At 45.1% G+C, this 23,623-nt stretch overlaps 1 protein-coding gene and 1 non-coding gene across 5 annotated transcripts in view; one reads left to right on the top strand and one right to left on the bottom strand.

The window, feature by feature from the left end:
• LOC106586107 (E3 ubiquitin-protein ligase HECW2) overlaps window positions 1–23,623 on the bottom strand; it is a 73,408-nt gene that overhangs the window by 25,194 nt on the left and 24,591 nt on the right. For 2 of the 4 annotated variants that reach the window (XM_014172970.2, XM_014172971.2), the window contains exons 4-26: window positions 22,508–22,615; window positions 21,485–21,579; window positions 21,316–21,385; window positions 20,059–20,228; window positions 19,527–19,666; window positions 19,182–19,282; window positions 18,191–19,050; window positions 17,036–17,315; window positions 16,668–16,760; window positions 15,817–15,967; window positions 15,493–15,599; window positions 15,206–15,330; window positions 14,676–14,861; window positions 9,440–9,574; window positions 8,953–9,049; window positions 8,728–8,824; window positions 8,518–8,601; window positions 8,287–8,372; window positions 7,845–7,965; window positions 7,594–7,707; window positions 7,027–7,179; window positions 6,735–6,833; window positions 6,240–6,369 (exon numbers count right to left, since the gene is read on the bottom strand). In XM_014172970.2, the coding sequence (XP_014028445.2) occupies window positions 6,240–6,369; window positions 6,735–6,833; window positions 7,027–7,179; window positions 7,594–7,707; window positions 7,845–7,965; window positions 8,287–8,372; window positions 8,518–8,601; window positions 8,728–8,824; window positions 8,953–9,049; window positions 9,440–9,574; window positions 14,676–14,861; window positions 15,206–15,330; window positions 15,493–15,599; window positions 15,817–15,967; window positions 16,668–16,760; window positions 17,036–17,315; window positions 18,191–19,050; window positions 19,182–19,282; window positions 19,527–19,666; window positions 20,059–20,228; window positions 21,316–21,385; window positions 21,485–21,579; window positions 22,508–22,615 (3,602 nt within the window). The remainder of the gene's footprint in view (window positions 1–6,239; window positions 6,370–6,734; window positions 6,834–7,026; window positions 7,180–7,593; window positions 7,708–7,844; window positions 7,966–8,286; window positions 8,373–8,517; window positions 8,602–8,727; window positions 8,825–8,952; window positions 9,050–9,439; window positions 9,575–14,675; window positions 14,862–15,205; window positions 15,331–15,492; window positions 15,600–15,816; window positions 15,968–16,667; window positions 16,761–17,035; window positions 17,316–18,190; window positions 19,051–19,181; window positions 19,283–19,526; window positions 19,667–20,058; window positions 20,229–21,315; window positions 21,386–21,484; window positions 21,580–22,507; window positions 22,616–23,623) is intronic. The other 2 variants (XM_014172975.2, XM_014172976.2) reach the window with 2 other exon arrangements.
• trnav-uac (transfer RNA valine (anticodon UAC)) lies at window positions 1,049–1,118 on the top strand. The gene has a single exon. It is a non-coding gene; the product is annotated as a tRNA-Val (tRNA).

Here is a 23,623-nt window from a genome sequence, read left to right as displayed (position 1 = left end):
TTTACCCAATTCATTTGTATATACTTTATTCTAGTCAAAGCCGATCCCATTCTGTCTCGGAGCTCTACGGACAATTCCTTCAACCTCACGGCTTGGTTTTTGCTCTGACAACTATGGAATTTTGAATAGACAGGTGTGTGCCTTTCCAAATCATGTCCAATCAATTTACCACAGGTGGGCTCTAATCAAGTTGTAAAAACATCTCGTAACAAAATGTGTTAAAGGTCAAGGGATCTGAATACTTTCCGAAGGCACTGCGCGCACACACACACACACACGGTTGTCTTTATTTGTACTATTTTCTACATTGTAGAAAAATAGTAAAGCGATCAAAAGTATGAAATAACATATGGAATCATGTAGTAACCAAAAAAGGGTTAAACAAATCAAAATATATTTTAGATTCTTCAAAGTAGCCATCCTTCGCCTTGATGACAGCTTTTCACACTTGGCATTCTCTCAACCAGCTTCACCTGTAATGCTTTTCCAACAGTCTTGAAGCAGTTCCCACTTGAATCAGGTAGCCTACTGGTTAGAGCGTTGGTCTTCTAACGGAAAGGTTGCAAGATCAAATCCCTGAGCTGACAAGCTAAAAATGTCGTTCTGCCCCTGAACAAGGCAGTTAACCCACTGTTCCTAGGCCGTCATTGAAAAATAAGAATTATTACTTAACTGACTTGCCTAGTTAAATAAAAAAATGTGCTGAGCACTTGTTGGCCGCTTTTCGGTCACTCTGTGGTCCAACTCATCCCAAACCATCTCTTTGCAGCAATTCAACCATGATTCGCGCAGTCTCCTCTGAACAGTTGATGTGTCTGTTACTTGAACTTTGTGAAGCAGTTATTTGGGCTGCAATTTGAGGCGGGTAACTGTACTGAACGTATCCTCTGCAGCAGAGGTAACTCTGGGTCTTCCATTCCTGTGGCAGTCCTCATGAGAGCCAGTTTCATCATAGCGCTTGATGGTTTTTGCGACTGCACTTGAAGAAACTTTCTTGTTCTTGAAATGTTACGGATTGACTGACCTTTGTGTCTTAAGGTAAAGGACTGTCGTGGCTCAGTTGGTAGAGCATGGTGTTTACAACACCAGGGTTGTGGGTTCAATTCCCACGGGGGACCAGTACGGAAAATAAATGTATGAAATGTATGCATTGATAAGAGCGTCTACTAAAATTTAAATGTAAAATTTGAGCTGTTCTTGCCCTAATATGGACTTGATCTTTTACCAAATAGGGCCATCTTCTGTATGCCACCCCTACCTTGTCACAACACAACTGATTGGCTCAAACGCATTAAGGAAACAAATTCCACAAATTAACTTTTAACAAGGCACACCTGTTAACTGAAATGCATTCCAGGTGACTACCTCATGAAGCTGGTTGAGAGAAAGGGTGGCAACTTTGAAGAATCTCAAATATACACTACTGTTCAAAAGTTTGAGGTCACTTAGAAATAGTTAAGAAAAACACATTTATGTCCATTAAAATAATATCAAATTGATCAGAAATACAGTGTAGACATTGATAATGTTGTAAATGACTATTGTAGCTGGAAACAGCTGATTTTTAATGGCATATCTACATAGGCATACAGAGGCCCATTATCAGCAACCATCACTCCTGCGTTCCAATAGCACGGTGTTAGCTAAGTTAATCATTTTAAAAAGGCTAATTGATCATTTAGAAAACCCTTTTGTAATTGTTAGCACAACTGAAAACTGTTGTGCTGATTAAAGAAGCAATCAAACTGGCCTTCTTTAGAGTAGTTGAGTATCCGGAGCATCAGCATTTGTGGGTTTGATTACAGGCTCAAAATGGCCAGAAACAAAGCCCTTTCTTCTGAAACTCGTCAGTCTATTCTTGTTCTGAGAAATGAAGGCTATTCCATGCGAGAAATTGCCAAGCAACTGAAGATCTCGCACACCACTGTGTACTACTCCCTTCACAGAACTGCGCAAACTGGCTCTTGCCAGAATAGAAAGAGTGGGAGGCCCTGGTGCACAACTGAGCAAGAAGACAAGTACATTAATGTCTAGTTTGAGAAACAGATGCCTCACAAGTCCTCAACTGGCAGCTTCATTAAATAGTACCCGCAAAACGTCAGCAGTGAAAAGGCAACTCCGGGATGCTGGCCTTCTAGGCAGAGTTGCGTGGTGGAGGCAATGTTATGGTCTGGGGTTGCTTTGGTGGTGGTAATGTGGGAGATTTGTACAGGGTAAAAAAGGGATCTTGAAGGAAGGCTACACTGTTGTAGGAGCCAATTTCCTCCTACAACAGGACAATGACAAAGCACAGCTCCAAACTATGCAAGAACTATTTTGGGAAGACCGTATGGTACGTAAAAAGTGCCCATCAAGCCAATCCAACTTGTGGGAGGTGCTTCAGGATACATGGGGTGAAATATCTTCAGATTACCTCAACAAACTGACAACTAAAATGCCAAAGGTCTGCAAGGCTGTAATTGCTGCAAATGGAGGATTCTTTGACAAAATAAAAGTTTGAAAGATAATTATTTTTAATTGAAATAATCATTATTTATAGCCTTGTCAACATCTTGACTATATTTGCAACTCATTTCATGTATGTTTTCATGGAAAACAAGGACATTTCAAAGTGACCCCAATCTTTTGAACAGTGTATTTTGATTTGTTGAAGACTTTTTTGGTCACTACATGATTCTATATGTTTTATTTCATAGTTTTGAGGTCTTCACTATTATTCTACAATGTAGAAAATAGTAAACATAAATAAAAAAACCTGGAATGAGTAGGTATGTCCAAACTTTTGACTGTCATGCACGCACGCTCAGACGTTGCTCGTCCTAATATTTCTTAATTCCATTCTTTTACTTTCAGATTTGTGTGCATTGTTAGATATTAGTGCACTGTTGGAGCCAGGAACGCAATCATTTTGCTCCACCCGCAATAACATATAAATGCTAAATGTGTATGCGACCAATAAAGTTTGATTTTGATTTGAAAATGAAAATCACCAAATTTGTAGTTTTCACCTGACAGCGACGATATATGAATCAAATTATATTTGTCACAAAATGCCGAATACAACAGTGAAATGCTTACTTACAAGTCCTTAACCGACAATGCAGCTTTAAGAAAATCCCCAAAAAGTAAGAGATTAGAATAACAAATAATTAAAGAGCAGCAGTAAATAACAATAGCGGGGTTATATACAAGGGGTACCGGTACAGAGTCAATGTGTCAATGTGCAGGGAACACCAGTGTCGAGGTAATTACCTACATGTACATAGAGTTATAAAGGTGGCTATGTATAGATGAGAGTAGCAGCAGCGTAAGCTGGAACAAGCTCCCTCACGACGCCAGGACAGCGGAGTCAATCACCACCTTCCGGAGACACCTGAAACCCCACCTCTTTAAGGAATACCTGAGATCGGATTAAGTAATCCTTCTAACCCTCCCCCCCAAAAAAGATATAGATGTACTATTGTAAAGTGGTTGTTCCACTGGATATCATAAGGTGAATGCACCAATTTGTAAGTCGCTCTGGATAAGAGCGTCTGCTAAATGACGTAAATGTAAAATGGGGGCAATGCCAATAGCCTGGGTAGCCATTTAATAGCTGTTCAGGAGTCTTATGGCTTGGGTGTAGAAGCTGCTTAGAAGCCTCTTGGACCTACACTTGGCGCTCCAGTACTACTTGCCGTGCAGTAGCAGGGAGAACAGTCTATGACCAGGGTGGCTGGAGTCTTTTTCAGGGCCTTCCTCTGACACCGCCTGGTACAGAGGTCCTGGATGGCAGGAAGCTTGGCCCCGGTGATGTACTGGGCCGTATGCACTACCCTCTGTAGTGTCTTGCAGTTGGAGGCCGAGCAGATGACATACCAGGCAGCAGAGGTGTGGACTTGAGTCACATGACTTGGACTCGAGTCAGACTCGAGTCACAAAAATGATGACTTGCAACTCGACTTTGACTTTAACACCAATGACTCGTGACTTAACTTCGACTTGAGCCTTTTGACTCGATCTGACTTGGTACCCTCCTCAAGCCCAGATATTAAAAATGATGCTATGAAATAGAGTGTGCAGCGCATCAACTCTTCATTTAACAGATTACAGTTTGAATTGGACAGCAGCCAATCAAATTGTGCCAGCTGAGAAAAAAATTGCGTGGCAGTGCAGACGAACGTTGGCGGGTGAATTCAGATGGAGCCCTTGGAAAGATGATACCCCAAAATTATTATTTTCGGATATAAAGACTACGCTGTATCAACAAAAAACGGATTGCAACTTGCAAAATATGCGGGAAGAAAATTACAAACGGAGGCGCAACAATTTCCAACTTTGTTAATAGATCAAGTAATTTTTTCTGCAGGGTCAAGCCACAGAACCGACAGGAGCATACTCAGAGGCATCTCCTCCACAAAATAATTCGGCCATGAAGGAGCTTTTCGGGGGGGCCTTTGCGAGCAAGGACACGGGTCAAGACGTTTTCCAACACCGTCAAAGAGGAGGTGGCATCCTACAAGGCAGCAAGCGGCATTCCAGTGGATGGTGATTCACTGGCATGGTGGAAAAGCAATGAGTGTAAATACCCTTACACTGCCATGATGGCAAGACGCTACCTGGCACTTCAGTTCCTAGCGAGAGGGTGTTCTCCACGGCAGGGGAAATAGTGACTGCAAAGAGGTCTAACCTATCCCCAGACATCCTCATCTTTTTGAAAAATAATTTGAAGTTAAGCTCAGGTCTGCTTTGCTTTCTCTTTTTACTTTTTTTATTTTAAGATTGTATTTAAACATTGAAAAGTTCCTTGCCTTAAGTGTTCTTTAAGTAATACATGGAAAGCAAAGTTATATTTTTCCAGTTGAAGCTCGCATCCGCTACAAGACCATGGTGATTGCCTACGGAGCTATGAAGGGAACGGCACCTCCATACCTTCAGGCTCTGATCAGGCCCTACACCCAAACAAGGGCACTGCGTTCATCCACCTCTGGCCTGCTGGCCCCCCTACCTCTGAGGAAGCACAGTTCCCGCTCAGCCCAGTCAAAACTGTTCGCTGCTCTGGCACCCCAATGGTGGAACAAGCTCCCTCACGACGCCAGGACAGCGGAGTCAATCACCACCTTCCGGAGACACCTGAAACCCCACCTCTTTAAGGAATACCTAGGATAGGATAAAGTAATCCTTCTAACCCCCCCCCTTAAAAGATTTAGATGCACTATTGTAAAGTGGTTGTTCCACTGGATATCATAAGGTGAATGCACCAATTTGTAAGTCGCTCTGGATAAGAGCGTCTGCTAAATGACTTAAATGTAATGTAATGTAAAATGTAATTTTTCTCCCTTTTTTTTGCTGATCAGAAAAATGATCCGATCCGTAACTCAAAACCGCGATCCGATCCCTGAGTTTTGTGATGCGTTGCACCACTAAAATCTATGCAACTGAAGTGATTTGGTAAAATGTAAAGGATTAAAAAGTAGGTTACTTCCTTCAGAAATTACTTGGGTATGAGTATAAGTACAGCCCACAGAGAGTAACTAGAAAAGTACTAGTTCCTCCAAAAATTCAAAGGGCAACGGGCCGGATTCTAAACCATGCCAACTCTGGCATATGTGTGCCGGGGTCAGTGGCTATAACTGCTAGCCCACACAGGCAACCAATAATTTATTCAACCTATTGCTTTCCTTGAACATAAAACAAACAATTAATATAATAAAACAATAACTGTTTTACCCCTAATGAAAAATACATCTACCCCTTACAAAATACATGAATTCCCACAAGACCCACTGTAGCCTACAAACACTGCTTCCAGCTGCCCCCAGAAGCGATTCATTCAAATCCTGCTGCCGAAGGATTATTTTCCTCCTGCGACAAAAGGGGTGACATTAAGATCTGACATATGTATAATTCTAATTTCGAGGCTCCACATATTGTCATGGAAAGTGTTATTTTTAACAACCAACGAGCAACTCTGGTGGAAATCAAGCTGCACTTTGAGATTGCTGACAGGCTAGTCTCTTTGGCAAATGACAGGAGTGGCAAGGAGTGGAATGTTAGCCAAGTTAGGTGAATCCTACCTTCCCATTGACATCAATGCATGACTAAGTAAAAATGCGACTTAAGTAGAAGTTAGGATTCAGCCACAAGTACAACACATTGCAACAAACAGTCAAATATCAAATGCAGGGCAGTGTATTTAGTCTAAAAACCGTTGAAGATGCACACAATATATTCATTAAAACAATCATGCATACACACACCTGTCCAAAGACCTCCTCGTTGACGGTAAAGGTGAGGTCCAGCATGTCCTCGATGTCATTGTCCTTCATCCACTGTAAACTCTGGTGAAACTCCTCATCCAGGAACTCCAGGTCACTCAGGTCACACGGGCTGCAGGGGTCAAAGGTCAACAAGAGGAGAACAAGGGTAAATAGAGGTCGAAGATTTAACTCCTAACTCTACAACGATTAAGTCTCACATTTACATTTCAGTCATTTAGAATGTGCTTATCCAGAGTGTATATCAACCACTTAATAAAAGCATGGTAACTGAATAATTAAAGCCAAATCCATTTAATCAACTTCTGTCGGTTCAGCTTCCACCAGGTCAGTAGTTTTGTATAAAATATTTTACGTTAAAGCATAACTGGCTATTTGACATGGTGGTTGTGTTTCCAAAACCTATTAACAATGCAATGTTCATGACAATAGGAGCCCTAGCCAGCTGCTGGCTGAGGGCCTGATTGAGACACTCACATGCGCAGCAGGCCCTTGTAGAAGGGGCGGGTAAAGAAGGCATCCAGCAGATACTGGTGGATCAGAGCCAGGCCCAGGATACGCCCACTGAAACGAAACCTGGAACACAGAGCAACATCACTGCTAGGTGTGCAGTACAGTATGTTTATGATGACAAGTCAGATGTTATGGGTTTTTGTGACTTTGTTCTTTATTTTATCTACAGTAGGTCTGTCCAGCATGTCTGTCTGTCTTCCTATATCCGTCCACCCACTCACCATCCATATCATTGTAATGTAAACTTGTCACTCACCACTCGTGATGGTTGTCCACGAAGGCAGACATGGGGCTGATCTGCACAGTGTAGGTGTCGTTGGCGGAGTACTCAAACAGGCCGTAGTAAGGGTTAAACAGCTCCCTCGACACCAGGAAGAAGAACTCCCTTGAGGGGCCACTGTAGTCCAGCCTATTAGACACCCAACACAGTTTTGTAAACCATATATTAAGATTATGGAAAATATACACAACGTACACAGCTGTGGGCTAGTGTTTAGAGCGTTGGGCCAGTAACGGAAAGGTTGTTGGTTTGAATCCCAGAGCCGACAAGGCGATCTGTCAATCTGCCCTTGAGCAAGGCACTCAGCCCTAATTGCTCCAGGGTCACCGTCAATAATGTCTGATCCCTGGCCGTGACCCCACTCGCCGAAGGTGTCTCAGGGGGAGTTGGGAAATGCAAAAAAACATTTCCATTTGACACCAACACACTTGTAAAACAAAGGACAAATATAAGCACCCACCTATCCGACCTTGACATAACAACCGATGCATATGAGCAAACTTAAGGAAATGTGTAGCATATATGAAATACCTAAACACTCACCCTTCCTCACCCACAAAGCTGACGTAAAGCTTACTCCTCTGCAGGTCTTTGCGGGAGTAGCACATTATCTGGTTGAAGGCATCCTCCAATAGGTGATCTCTACGAATGATCAATCTGGAAGGAGAAACACAGAGACAGTCACGAACGTGCACACCACACATACACACAGGTTAAGATTAAGCAATACAGTATACGGCTGATATTTAGCTGTTCTCTCAACCTGTTGAAATACGTCGTCAAACAGCACTCACTTGACTTTCCCAGGTCCCTGGCCATAGCCTTTCGTCTCCAGCTTGCGATAGAAGTTTCTCAGTTTGGCCTCAAAGTCACGTTTGTAAGGGGCAGGGGCGCGTGCATTAGCTCGCTGAGTACCTGAGAGGGGGGCAGAAAAGGAAGAGCCGAGAGGAGGAAGAGGAAGATGAAAAATAGACAAAAAATACATAAGTTCATTAGAAAATTGTGTCTCTCATTATTCCAACTTTCATTAGAATATAATTAGTTCATATGAAACACTTCACTTTACTGATTGAGAGCGCTAAGCAACTTTTACGGCTCAAGGCTTTATCTCACCATCTTGCCCTGCTTAGGATGGATAGTTTGGATTAGAAGCAAAGCTATGGGAAGAAAAGGCATGAGGAGAAAATGAGAGGAGAAAGTGTGTGCGCACGCGGCTTTGCATGTGTGTGTTCTCACCGGGGGAGCTCTGAGGGGAGGAGCAGTAGCTGGGGTGCAGTAAGGCATGAGGTGGCACATAGGACATAACCTCCTCTTCAAACAGGCTGAGGGAGAGAGGTGTGCTTAATAATACACACTTATCACAAGCACACTAACAAACACAATACTCACACACACACATGCAATACCATCTCGCACACACAAACACACACACTAATCACAAACAGACATTAACCCCTGAAGACACACCTGAGCAAAATGACTAGATCAGCATCGCTAGAGAGACGAGCAAGCCCAGAAACACCCTCACTGCGAATGAACTGTAACCTTTCCCTGCAGACACACACAGGTTAACATTCGTGATACTGCTGTATGGCACAAACATAATACACTTAGAGGGTTAGGATTAAAGGTTAAATATCTGGTTAAAGGGTTCCCATGGTGATTGGGGTGACCTACTTGAGTGAGTGGTTCCTGGCGAGCTCTGGCTGCCTCTCCTGCAGGATCTCAATGATGTTTGGTTGCCGTAGAAACGCCACAATCTTGTCGTTGTAGGCTGGGGAGAGACCTGTGTCAATATCAACATTCCTGGGTCTGTAACTGCATGTGTGTGTGTGCGTGCGCCTGCATGTGTGTGTGTGCGTGCGCCAGCGTGTGTGTGTGTGTATAAGCCAGTGTACTCACCCACAGGCACCAGGTCCTGATTGCGAGTGGACCCACTGAAGGTGCTGGAGGGGCAGGGCATGACAGGTGGGCTGGAGTGTCGTGTGTCATCTACCACCTGCAACACAAGGGGACACTCATTTTAGTCAATTCCATTAACCTGCATTATTAGTTTTACAATAAGCATTATGATTGGTATTGGTCTGTTAAAGCAGCTTGTGTAAAGTCTTAGTGCTGATCTCTGGCCTGTATTCCAGTGTGTCAGTAGTGCAATGGATATAATAGACTACATTTAGAGCGGTGATGGCAAATTCCATTGAGGCCGACTGAAAATACCATTCACTTTGGCAGTATTTTCTATTTTGGATGTGTAAGCAAGCATGTTCTTCAAACCAGCTAGCCAGGCAAGCTGCCAAGCCACATGGACTGTAGGGTAGTCCACTAGTTTGCATGCTGTCCGGTCTGACCATTTTTTGAGTCGCCTAATGGAACTTAACAGTAGTCTCACCTCGCCTGCGCTGTGGCTACGTTGGCGGCTAAGGTGCTGTCGGTGGGCCAGCAGGCTAGTTGAGCGTGCACTCTGGAGGGGGAGCCGCGGGTCGATGAAGGTTGTGGAGCGACAGTTGTGATCCACAAAGAAGGGCTGTGGAGACACACAGCCAGCCACTTACATTAAGATAGATAAACTACAGTTTATAAAGGTGTACTGTACATACAGTTCCAGTCAAAAGTTTGGACACACCTACTCATTCAAGGGTTTTTATTTATTTTTTACAGTTTGCCTTGATGACAGCTTTGCACACTCTTGGGATCCTCTCAACCAGATTCCCCTGGAATGCTTTTTCAACAGTCTTGAAGGAGTTCCCATATATGTAGGGCACTTGTTGGCTGCTTCCCTTCATTCTGCGATCCAACTGATCCCAAACTATCTCAATTGCGTTGAGGTCGGATGATTGTGGAGGCCAGGTCATCTGATGCAGCACTCCATCACTCTCCTTGGTCAAATAGCCCTTACAAAGCCTGGAGGTGTGTTGGGTCATTGTCCTGTAGAAAAACAAATGACAGTCCCACTAAGCCTAAACCAGATGGGATGGCGTATCGCTACAGAATGCTGTGGTAGCCATGCTCATTAAGGGTGCCTTGAATTCTAAATAAATCAGTGTCACCAGCAAATCACCCCCACACCTCCATGCTTCGCGGTGGGAACCAAACATGTGGAGATCATCCGTTCACCTACTCGGCATCTCACAAAGACATGACGATGGGAACCAAAAATGTCAAATTTGGACTCAGACCAAAAGGACAGATTTCCACCGGTCTAATGTCCATTGCTCGTGTTTTTTGAACCAAGCAAGTCTGGTCTTACTGGTGTCCTTTAGTAGTGGTTTCTTTGCAGCAATTCAAACATGAAGGCCTGATTCACGCAGTCTCCTCTGAACAGTTGATGTTGAGATGAACTCTGAAGAATTTATTTGGGCTGCAAATTCTGAGGCTGGTAACTCTTATGAAGTTATCCTCTGCAGCAGAGGTAACTCTGGGTCTTCCTTTCCTTTGGCGGTCTTAATGAGAGCCAGTTTCATCATAGAGCGTGATGGTTTTTGCGACTGCACTTGAAGAAAATGTCAAAGGTCTTGAAATGTTCCGGATTGACTGACCTTCATGTCTCAAAGTAATGATGGACTGCTCGATGAAGATGGTGCTGATGGAGATGACAGCATCGCGACTAGCTCTTAGGAAACTGCAGCATTTCGTTTTTTTATGTACTATTTTTACATTATTAGCTCAGGAAATGTTTTGTCATTACATACAGCCGGCAAGAATTATTGGATATTAGATCACCGATAACTCACCAGAACTACCAGTATTACGACTTTCCTGGAGCAGATCCTTTGTTCACTCTCTCCAGAGCAATTTAACTTATTCCAGAGGCCGACCCAAAACATTGCCAGCGGAGGAGAGGCACTCGAGGTGGCCTGCTGGCTCAACCTAGGAGGCGCGCACACCACCCACCACTTCTGAGTATTTTACTCGCCAATGTTCAGTCTTTGGATAAAAGAAGTTGAGCTTAGAGCAAGGATTTCTTTCCAGAGAGACATTGGGGCCTGTAACATACTTTGTTTCACAGAAACATGGCTCTCTCAGGACACTGTCAGAGTCCGTAAAGCCAGCAGGATTCTCAGTACATTGCGCAGACAGGAATAAATATCTTTGGGAAGCCGAAGGGCAGAGGGGTGTGTTTCATGATTAATGACTCATGGTGTAATTCTAGGAACATACAGGAACTCAAGCCCTTTTGTTCACCCAACCTAGAATACCTCACAATTAAATGTTGACCATATTATCTCCCAAGAGAATTCTCCTCCGTCATCGCCACGGCCGTTTACATCCCACCTCAAACCGAAACCGACGGCCCTCAAAAGAACTTCACTGGACTTTATGCAAACTGGAAACCACATACCCCGAGGCTGCATTTATTGTAGCTGGGGATTTTAAAAGCAAATCTGAGGACTAGGCTGCCAAGGCTCTATCAACATGCTGACTGTCCTACCTGAGCTACGACTGTAAGACTCTCAACCATTGCTATACAAACAGGCCCTCCCCCGCCCTACTTTCGGCAAATCTGTCCACAACTCCATCTTGCTCCTCCCGTCCTATAGGTGTAACCGATGTGAAATGGCTAGTTAGTTAGCGGTGGTGCACGCTAATAGCATTTCAGTCAGTGACGTCACTCGCTCTGAGACTTGAAGTAGGGTTTCCCCTTGCGTTGCAAGGGCCGCGGCTTTTGTGGCGCGATGGGTAACGATGCTTCGTGGGGTGTCAGTTGTTGATGTGTGCAAGGGTCCCTGGTTCGAGCCCAGGTTGGGGCGAAGAAAGGGACGGAACCTACACTGTTACATAGGCAGAAACTGAAACAAGAAGTGCCCATGCTTCGTACTATTCAAAGCTGGTCTGACCAATCGGAATCTATGCTTCAGGATTGTTTTGATCACGTGGACTGGGATATGTTCTGGGTAGCTTGTGAGAAAATAATCTAGACGCATATACGGATACGGTGACTGAGTTTATAAGGAAGTGTATAGGAAATGTAGTACCCACGTTGACTATTAAAACCTACCCTAACCAGAAACCGTGGATAGATGGTAGCATTCATGCAAAACTGAAAGCGTGAACCACCGCATTTAACCATGGCAAGGCAACAAGTAATATGGCAGAATATAAACACTGTAGTTATTCACTCCGCAAGGCAACCAAACAAGCTAAATGTCAGTATAGAGATAAAGTGGAGTTGCAATTTAACGGCTCAGACCCGAGACGTATGTAGCAGGGACTACAGAGAATCACAGACTACAAAAGGAAAACCAGCCACGTCGCCGAAACTGACATCTTGCTTCTAGATAGGCTAAACCCGTTCTTCGCACGCTTTGAGGATAACAGTGCCACCGACGTGGCCCGCTACAAAGGGCTGTGGGCTCTTCCTCTCCGTGGCAGATGTGAGTAAAACATTTAAACGTGTTAACCCACGCAAGGCTGCCGAGCCCAGACGGCACCCCTAGCTGCATCCTCAAAGCATGTGCAGACCAGCTGGCTGGAGTGTTTACGGACATATTCAATCTCTCCCCATCCCAGTCTGCTGCACTCACATGCTTCAAGATGGCCACCATTGTTCCTGTACCCAAGAAGGCAAAGGTAACTTAATGACTATCGCCCCATAGCACTCACCTCTGTCATCATGAATTGCTTTGAGAGACTAGTCAAGGATTATATCACCTCTATATTACCTGCCACCCTACACCCACTTCAATTTGCTTACCGCCCCAATAGATCCACAGATGATGCAATCGCCATCACTCTGCACACTGCCCTATCCCATCTGGACAAGTGGAATACCTATGTAAGAATGCTGTTTATTGACTATAGCTCAGCATTCAACACCATAGTACCCTCCAAGCTCATCATTAAGCTCAAGGCCCTGGGTCTGAACCCCACCCTGTGCAACTGGGTCCTGGACTTCCTGATGGGCCACCCCCCGGTGGTGAAGGTAGGAAACATCACCTCCACTCCGCTGATCCTCAACACTGGGGCCCCACAAGGGTGCATGCTCAGCCCCCTCCTGTACTCCCTGTTCACCCATGACTGGGTGGCCAAGCACGCCTCCAACTCAATCATAAAGTTTGCACACGACAACAGTAGTAGGCTTGATTACCAACGATGACAAGACAGCCTACAGGGAATAGGTGAGGGCTCTGGGAGTGTGGTGCCTGGAAAACAGCCTCTCACTCAACGTCAACAAAGCAAGATGATCGTGGACTTCAGGAAACAGCAGAGGGAGCACCCCCTTTTCTACATCGACGGGACTGCAATGGAGAAGGTGGAAAACTTCAAGTTCCTTGGCGTAAACATCACTGACAAACTGAAATGGTCCACCCACACAGTCAGTGTGGTGAAGAAGGCGCAACAGCCTCTTCAACCTCAGGAGGCTAAAGAAATTTGGCTTGTCACCTAAAACTTTTACAGATGCACAATTGAAAGCATCCTGTCGGGCTGTATCAACGTCTGGTACGGCAACTGCACCGCCCACAACCGCAAGGCTCTCCAGAGGGTGGTATGGTCTGCCCAATGCATTACCGGGGAAAAATACCCACCCTCCAGGACCCAATGTCACAGGAAGGCCAAAAAGATCATCAAGGACACCCGAGCCACTGCCTGTTCACCCCACTATCATCCAGAAGGCGAGGTCAGTACAGGTGCATCAAAGCTGGGACAGTGAGAGTGAAAAACAGCTTCTATCTGAAGGCAATCAAACTGTTAAACAGCCATCACTAGCACATTAGAGGCTGTTGCCTATAGGCATAGACTAGAAATCACTGGCCATTTTAAGGAATAGAACACCAGTCACTTTAATAATGTTCACATGTCTGGAATTACTCATCTCATATGTATATACTGTTTTCTATACTATTCTAAGGTATCTCATTCACTTAAAGTTTACATATCTTGCATTACTCATATGTATATACTGTTTTCTATACTATTCTACTGAATCTTAGTCCGTTCCGCTCTGACGTCGCTCATCCATATGTATATAGCCTTAATTCATTCCTGCTTAGATTTGTGTGCATTGGGTATTTGTTGTGTAATTTGTTAGATATTACTGCACTGTTGGAGCTAGAAGCACAAGCATTTCGCTACACCCGCAATACATCTGCTAATCACGTGTATGTGACCAATAAAATTTGATTTGACTCATTTCTCTTTGCTTATTTGAGCTGTTCATGCCATAATATGGACTTGGTCTTTTACCAAATAGGGCCATCTTCTGTATACCACCCCTACCTTGTCACAACACAACTGATTGGCTCAAACGCATTAAGAAGTAAAGAAATTCCACAAATGAACTTTTAACTTGGCACACATGTTAATTGCAATGCTTTTCAGGTGACTACCTCATGAAGCTGGTTGAGAGAATGCCAAGTGTGCGCAAAACTATCATCAAGGAAAAGGGTGTCTACTTTGAAGAATCAAAAATGTATTGATTTGTTTAACACTTTTTTGGGTTGCTACATGATTCCATATGTGCTATTTCAGTTGATCTCTTCACTACTATTCTACAATATATAAAATAATACAAATAAATAAAACCCTGGAATGAGTAGGTGTCCAAACTTTTGACTGGTACTGTATATCCACACACACACCCAACTCCACTTCACCCCCCCCCACCGCCGCCACACAGTGATCCAGACCTTGCCGGTCTGGTCATGCTTCATTTCCCAGCCCCTGGGTAGCTCCAGCTGGTTGTTGGTGAACATGTTGAGGAAGGCCACCAGGTCCCGATTGTGCTGGTAACGCTCATAGTGGTGGGCGTCCCGACGCACCTTACTGATCATGTGCTTCAGGCAGGTGTTGCTCGTAAACATGCTGTAGGCACTCTGGGGAGGGAGGGAGGGAGGGAGGGAACAGACTGATGAGGACATCAAAGAGGGACATTAAATGCTGGGCTCTTCTGTAAATGGGGTTATTACTTTGAGCAAACACATTAAGGGAGAATGATGAATGAAAACCCAGGTAGCATAGCTCCTATTTATATAGCAATTAACCTGATGAAGGCAACACTTGAAGTAAACTAGAAAAGCTCTTTCCTTACCATACACACCTTTGCAGATTATTATCAACTACTGAGAGATATGACATGGTAAGGGTGACCTTGAGGGACCAAAGGTGATCCATGAGAAGGTGAAATGTGAGAGTTGAGCGCCTGTGCAGCCAGACTCACAGGGTTAGAATGCAGCACGGTAAAGAAGTCTGGGCTGCACAGGAACTTTGCACTTGGGGACTGGAGCAGCAGAGAGAGACGCGACCGAGAGCTGGAGTGACCCACTGCGCTCTCTCTCCTGTACTCTACAACAGACAAAACACAAACTGTTAGAGATGAATATATGTCGGGAAGGATGTGCATGTGTGTGTCTGTCTGTGCGTGCGCTTGTATGTGCGCACTTATGTGTGCATACCTCGTGAGAGTTATCAGTGCGTGTGTGTATGTATGTTAGTGTACAAGCCCACCAGGGATGGTCTGGGGAAGAAAGTCACTCTCTGTGGGCTCTGGCGGGAGGTCAACTGTGTTCTCCTCAGACCTCTCACTGGTCATCGTCCTCCTGATGCTCTGATATCTGACAGAAATAGAGTAAGAGGGAAAGAAGGACAGTGTGAGAAAGAGAGGAAGGGGTGCGAAGGGTTAAGGAGAGAGAGGAAATGTAGAGGATTGAAGTTACAAAAGTGTGTGTGCACCTGAGTGTGTGAGAGGTGTGAGTGTATATGTACGTACATATATGTGTGCGAGTGCATGTATATGAGCGCATGGTGTGTATGCCGCTACATGATACAGACCTGCGGTTGAGCTGCTCCATCTGTTGGATGGAGCTGGAGCGGGTCAGGCCCTGGGGAGCAGGGGGTCCGGTGGGGCGCTGCCATGTGGTGGTCCGGTTCACGTGATCGACAAAGAAAATACGACCGTGACTATCGATCCTCGCCTCCCAGTCTGAGTCGAACAAACACATGGCTTTACATTCGCAAACACACACTTAACATGAGACAGAGGTGATGTCCCAAATGGCACCCTATTTCCTTTATAGTACACTACTTTTGACCAAAGCCCGTAGGGAATAGGGTGCCATTTGGGACATAGCCACAGTCAAACTAAATTCACACATGGTTGACATGCAGATGCATTCTGACAGAACCATGACATCTTGAATAGCATAAACATACCATATTTCAAATAGTATACCATTGTGTATGGAGCAGTTACAAATATAGGACAAGTCATAGATTTAGATAGACAGCTCTAATGCCCCAAAGCGTGTTTTAGCATGGGCAGTGCCATTGAGAACTGTCACCATTCTCAAGTAGATATGCAGGTCATAAGGAAAGGATCAGCCAATGAATTATACACCTGAGCAAACATTCCATAACTGCATGTGGCAGTAAATTAGCAACCTTGGTTTTATACATGTTCAGACAACACACTCCAGGTGGCAGTATGCACCCTTTCAGTTCGTCTACATACTTGTAGAAGTAATAGTCACAGAAGCCATTAAGGCACATATACAAAGAAGTCCCTCTATCAGCCTCTATGGAGCCAAATATACACATTGTATCAAGCAGCCTTCTTTCTCTCCTTTTTGTCATCTTCTTTCACCTCAAATACTACATCTGTATGTATGTACAGACACACTTACTAGGAGGTAACGGTTCGTCCACTCGTTGGTATCGGTGAATGTCATGGCGCACTGAAGGGAGGCAGTGCACGGGGTGACCGTTCACTTGAGCACCTGAGCATACATTCAGGAAAAGGAAGAACACATGAGCCTTTTTGTAGTTTTATGGTAATTCACTATTAGTTTCTACATGACTGGATGAATTAATTAATCACATTTAATGATAATTTCAGGTAGGGGAGTATGTGGATGCTTTGATGAATCCCACGGAAGCAAAATAGTAGTATAATGTAGTTATAATTTCATCATGTAATTTCTAAGATAATACAAGGTAAATATTAGACTAAAATAAAGCATAACAATTATTTTAAAAGGTGGTAGTTACACACCGTCCTCTCCATCTGCCTCCATGGCAACTGCATCTGAATCAACAGATACCGCCACCCCTGCGGGTCTTGGCTCCTCTCCCTCCTCATCCTGTAAGCTCCACATCCGCTCACTAATCTCCTCCCCTGGCTCCAGCTCATTGGTAGACGGAGCGTCTCCTTCAACCTCATTGGCTGACGTATGCCCGCCCCCCTCGTCGTCTACATGCTGGTGGGTGGGTGGAGTGTCAGTGAAGGAATCTCCCCCTGGGTCAATGGCAGCTACTGCCCTCTCCTCTGCCTCCTGCAAAGCCCAAAGACATCTGACAACATGAGGGCTCAATGAGGTCAGAACAGTGTTTCCCAAATGATGGGTCAGGACCAAGGATGTAATGGAGCATTAATAAATTATGTTAACACGCCTTATTTGCTTTGGTGAATAACGTTTGTGCGCCTATAACACTAAAATGACATTGTTAGTATTTGCGCTACCTGCCAGCATCATCTCGAAAGGCGTTCATGTTCACCCACCTTTTTTTTTAACCACTACTACATCTCTGGTTAGGACCCACTGGTGGGTTTGTGGTTCATTCTTTTAGAACTGCAGCTTTTTATTTTTGATACCTTACTTTGTGAGGATTTTGTTTGCTGAAACAAGGTAAGGTCCTGGCTAGAAACATTGTTTGATGTAGTGTTATATTAGCTCTGTTTTCAACCTCCGAATGAGAACCAATCCTGAAACAGGAAGACCACTCAGTGAGCAAGCAACTTTATAGCTTTAAATCCTGAATTATTCCTTTACTAAATGTCTCATGGACAGACACACATAACTGGTATCCTAGCATCTGTCAACAGACAGACGTCTAACGAGGAACTTTGTTCCAGTGAGAAGATTTTTCATCAATCTTTCGAATATCAGATGGGGAGGGGACATTTGGCCCATAGAATTGCCTGTACCTTGCAAAGAGAGCTACCGCCCTGCTTCCACTCCTCATTCTAGCATATTTTCTAACGTGTCGAACTTAATCGAGCATCAGACACAATCACGCAAGATTTTAGTTCTGGGTTTCCGTGATTGTTCCTTGACTTACTACAGATATATTACTGGTTATTTTATGTATCGCATAGAGAAGTTTTAACCACAGGTAAGATCTACTCACTGCACCACCAGTCACTCACCTCAGCCGTGGACATTGTGAATGGGCAACTCTCTGAGGAAGAGAAGACTGTCTGTGGGGCCGTTGCCATGGAGCAGGTGTCAATCGGCGACGAGGGGTTGTCAGCAGGCCCCTGGCCCTCCTCTGGCCCCTCCAGGCCCACAGCCAAAAGACTCTGGGACAGCGCCTCTGAGAAGAAAGGAACTTCCTCCACCTCCGAGAAAACATCAGGCTCTGAGGAGTCCTCGAAGTCAAGGGCCAGGTCTAACTCAGGGGCCACATCGGATTCACCACCAGGGGCACAATCTTCCCCCGTTACCACCTGCTGTTCATCCCCCGCCACCCTGGGTTCCAGCTGCTCAGGGTCAGGGTCCTGCTGTAGCTCTGGGACAATGTCTTCTTCTTCAGGCCCCTCGGGACCCCCGTTGAGCAGCAGGGGGGACCCGGGCACCGGGTAAATGTCAGTGAGCCCCGAGCGCTCCTCATCTTCGTCTGAGTCAATGTGCAGCATGGCACTGAGACGTGTGTGAGTGGGAAAGCTAGAGCGCAGCTTCGGTGAGGCGGCGCCCAGGGGCCTCTCTCCGGGGCCCTTGGGGGCCTCGATGGCATCCAGGCCTTCGCTCAGGGACCTCTGCAACCGTAGAGGGCCAGAGTAGGATTCACCCTCTGTGGTTCTGCCCTCTGTACCGCTAAAGTCCCTGTAGTCTGGGACTGGATAGGCTGTGGCCCCACCTTCCCAGGACCTCTGTGAGCCCAGGGAGCCAGTAGGGGAGGGGCCTCCAGTGACCACCCCCGGGAGTAGGTGGGGCAGATCATCGTCATCTGACGGAGTCCCAGGGGCCCCGTTATTAGGCACACCGATGATAGAGTCTGGAGAGGCCCCTGAGCATGAACGAGATCAAGGTTCATAATTTTGTAATACCTTGATTTTTATTCCATTACAATTCATCAGTGTGTACTTTAATTAGGTATTGTTGTTTACAAACACAATAAATTACAGCAATGGCCCTCACCGTCAGGTCCAGCGGATGTGAGCTCCACCCTGAACTGCATCTGGCCACTCACGTGCTCAGTGGGCAACCGTCGACACAGAGAGAAGCTCAGAGGCTGGAGACTGAGGACAGACGGACAGACAAACAAACAACCAAATGCAATTACTCAACTATAGTTAACACGCAATGATAAAGTATAGTGAACAATCAATAATTATGAACATGGGTCTAAATGAGCATCATTAAGAACACGTATGTCTTTGAGTGTGTATAAATTATTTGTTTGTTTTAAAGCACATTTTGTGTGTGTGTGTGTGTGTGTGTGTGTGTGTGTGTGTGTGTGCCCCCGTTTTCCAGGTTACCTACCCAGGTATTTTCTCAATCAGCCTCTGCACAGGAATGGTCAGCTGACCAAGGAAGCGTTTGATGATTGGTCGACTTTTGGCAAACTTGTCCTTCACCTCGATGTTCAGAATGTCTGTCATCAGTGCTACAAAAGTGTATTTCTACAGAGAGATGGAGAAACAGACTGTTAGCTAAGCACCATCTGACCTTTCTAAGTAAAAGTGATTTGCGGTGATCAGAGGATTAGCACCAATTTAAGTGGACAGCAACTTAATTGGAAATCTGAAGTGCAGCACCACGACCATCTGAGCAAGGAGACGCCTAGTGGGAAAGGCTCGCTCGGCTCCCCATGAACTCTATATTTAGCTAGACTCTTCAGCCATATTGATTTCAAACGTTTAATCGTTACAATATTGTAAATAATAGGGAACACATCTAGTGAGTGAACCAGTGATCTATGAGTGGAGTGAGTGTGCTCGTTTGTGTGTTTGTCTGTGCACGTGTGTGTGTGTGCGTGAGTGTGTGCGTGCGCACATGCGTGCATATAGATCACCTCTCCGCGCCACTTAGGGTTGGTGGTATTGGCGATGATGGCGGAGCGCCTCTCCTGTCCGTGGTGGCTGAAGGTGGGGAAGCCACTTCTCTTCCCAGGGTGGATGGACATCTTCAGGTAGGGATCCGGGTTGAAGAACATACCCTTCTTCAGCCCCACCGCATGCATATCTACACAGAGGAAGATCGTCATTAAATCAGGGCCTGTATATGTCAAGAGTCTCCGAGTAGGAGTGCTGACCCAGGATCAGTTTAGCTTTTTAGCTCACAATGAATAAGACTACATGGAAGGGGGGGAGGGACATCACTCCTACTCTGAGACCCACTACATACAGTACAGCCCCAGGTCCTGCTTCACTGAGCATCGTCGTCTGAGGCTTTGACAAAACAAAATTGGAGGCTAAACTGCCAACCAGAGGAGGCTATTGGGTGGAGATATAGGTGGACTGGCTTATTGTAATGTCTGGAATGGAATAGTATCAAACACATGGAAACCATGAATGTATGTTGAAGCTGCAACGCATTGGCAATAGCTGATTTATTTACCTTGTCCATTTTGGAAGGTTAAATAACATGTCAAGCCGTTTCAATAAAGGCTTTTATCTGCAACTACAGTTTTGCCAAGTCCAACTGTTAATGTCACAAGCCAGGGAAACCAAAGAGCAGCTTACCATTTGAACTCACATTGCAATCGAAGAGTTGCAGAAACTTTTGCTTTTTCACTAATTGTCCGAGGTTTATTGCAAGGGAAGGATGACATGCATACACATTAATTCGGTTCTACTTTTGCGATAGAAATCAGTGCTTCTGTTCATTTTGAGGCCAATTGCCTTCCCTGTAGCTCAGTTGGTAGAGCATGGTGTTTGCAATGCCAGGGTTGTGGGTTCGATTCCCACGGGGGGCCAGCACAGAAAAAAAAAAATGTATGAAATTGTATGAAATGTATGCATTCACTACTGTAAGTCGCTCTGGATAAGAGCGTCTGCTAAATGAGTAAATGTAATTGGAAGAAACTTTAGTCAATGATTGAGGCTGACTGTATAACTGCTTGCATGTCGGATGTTAGGAGCAATGCAAAGTTTGAACTTATTTTCAAGTGGGAATAATACATGTAAGGAGGAATAAAAAGGTCAAATAAAGAAGTAGTAGTAGATTATAATAATTAGTTAAATCATTGGAATCAGAACTATAGAGAGCACCTTTTCTAAGTCAGAGTCAATGAGGACATCTTCCTGGTTTTAGCCAAACCACAGCTCACCTGTCAAAGTAAAGCTGATTAGTTTGCGAGGATGATCTGTGGATGACTGCCCCTCACTTTGACCTTCTCCCTGAGAGACACAGAGAAGTTGAATGTAAAACAAACACACACACACACACACACACACATATATATACAACAAACCATAAACACACACAGACAGACACACCAGGACTCCAGGGTTCTTCACAGTGATGCAGGGAGTGGTTGCTCTCAGGGCTCCACTGACGCCGTGATAGTACTTGAAGCAGATCTTGGTCTCAGCTAGAGGGAAAACAGAGAGACGCATGATACGAACACCATCCCTCGTTTCTATCTTCACCCACTCTTTGGCTGGCTGCGCCTCTATTATGAGACGTGACTTGTAATATTCTTATGTAACAGGGAAGTACGTACATGGAGTAATGCAAAACGTACAAATCTTGCTCACAACTACTTGTGTTTGCATGTATTATAGAATTAACAATTCAATTAAAAGTAGTATACTGTGTAATTGCAGTATAATTCCCTTCCCATTAGTTTCCCATGGAATAATGCCACTATGGTTTTTTCCCTATAGGCCCTGCTCCAAAGTAGTGCACTACGGGACCTCCTGAGTGGCGCAGCGGTCGAAGGCACTGCATCCCAGTGCTAGAGGAATCGCTACAGATCCGGGTTAGACCTGTAGTGACAAAATGGCCCAGCGCCGTCCAGGTTACGGAGCGTTTGGCCGGCTGGGATGTCGTTGTCCCATCAAGCTCTAGCGCCTCCTTGTGGCGGCAGGGCGGATGCACGCCGACTTCGGTCGCCAGCTGTATGGCGTTTCCTCCTACACATTGGTGTGGCTGGCTTCCGGGTTATAAGCGAGCAGTGTCAAGAAGCAGTTTGGGTAAGCGAGGTTGTGTTTCGGAGGACGCAAGGCTCTTGACCTTCGCCTCTCCCGAGTCCGTATGGGAGTTGCAGCAATGCGACTAACTACCAATTGGATATCACGAAAGGTACAAAAATAAAATTGCGCACTACATAGGGAATAGGGTGCCATTTGGAATGAAACCAATGTCAATTATTAAGTATTGTATCTCCCCCTTTCTTAATCCTGTCCCATTGGACCACACTCATTACAAAGACCTTTTGAATCGTAGTTTCTACATTATACTTGATTATATTTCTCACTGTATAAATCCCACTGATGCTTTCTCTCCTCTCCTCTCACCGTCCATGAAGTAAGGCCCAGGCTCCAGCCTCCAGACGATCTGGCCCCTCTGTGTCCCATTCACCCCACGGTTCTTACAGTCCCACACATTGGATGGGCTGATTTCATCTGGGCCGGCGAACAGAAAGAAAGCTCTGTCAGTCCAGTCAGTATGTGTGTGGGGTTCTAAATGACTATATGGTTCTAAAATGTGAGTGCGTGCATGTTGTGTTCTATGAAGACATGACAGTGACAGACAAACTTCTGGATTATCGTCTAACCTTGAAAATGGTTGACCCCAAATAACATTATAATGTTATGGTCAGATGTTTATTGAACAGCACTTGTCTACGCTCCACATTGCAGCCTTATCACAGCTGTTGTTCCATGTCTGTTTACCTCATGTCATATAACCATGACAGATACTTAACTTCAGACAATTCTTCTTTAATCCATAAATGTAGTGCCTAAAATACATTCTCTACAACCTCTAACAAAGGACAAGAAATTGTAACCTACCACGGTGTTAAAACTGAGGGAATTCCGCTGTACGTAGCACTTTTGCCCCCCCCCAATAATGAACCACAACTTCAGGCTGAACTGAACGAGCACGAAGCAGCACAATGAGGGGGGGAGAGAGGAGGAGGAGGTAAGGTGATATCATTGAATGTCTGCTTAGTAGTGGAAAGTGGGAGAGCACGGGGCACCCCGGGGGGATTAAGACCCTGACGCTAGTAATGAAGTGCATGATGGCCTCGTGATCGATAGCCACGTGGCCTGGCACCCTCCCTGCATGCTTTCTCTGCTTTCTCCTGTCTCTCATATTTTAACCTTACAGTGAACCATTGGGATCCTTCTTCCTTAAAGGAGGGAAGTCCAGAGAGGTCAAGGGGCGGGTGGATAGAGGATTCATGGAGCTTCTAGAGGTCGACTGACTCGTCCAACAGCCAGTTGGTATATTGGTAAACCGGTAAATGAGTATTAGAGTCAATCATAATGTGGTTGCTCTAGCTTTATGTTAAATAAATACGATAGAGTTTGTTGGCTGAATGTCTCTAGTGGGAATGCATACTTGCATAGAACCGAATTGGTCATACTGTAGTTTCAAACAATGTGTGGTTCATAATATGAACAAAT

The sequence above is a fragment of the Salmo salar genome, chromosome ssa25, assembly GCF_905237065.1.
Source record: "Salmo salar chromosome ssa25, Ssal_v3.1, whole genome shotgun sequence".
Classification (NCBI taxonomy): Eukaryota; Metazoa; Chordata; class Actinopteri; order Salmoniformes; family Salmonidae; genus Salmo; species Salmo salar.
This window is presented reverse-complemented; position numbering and strand designations above follow the sequence as displayed.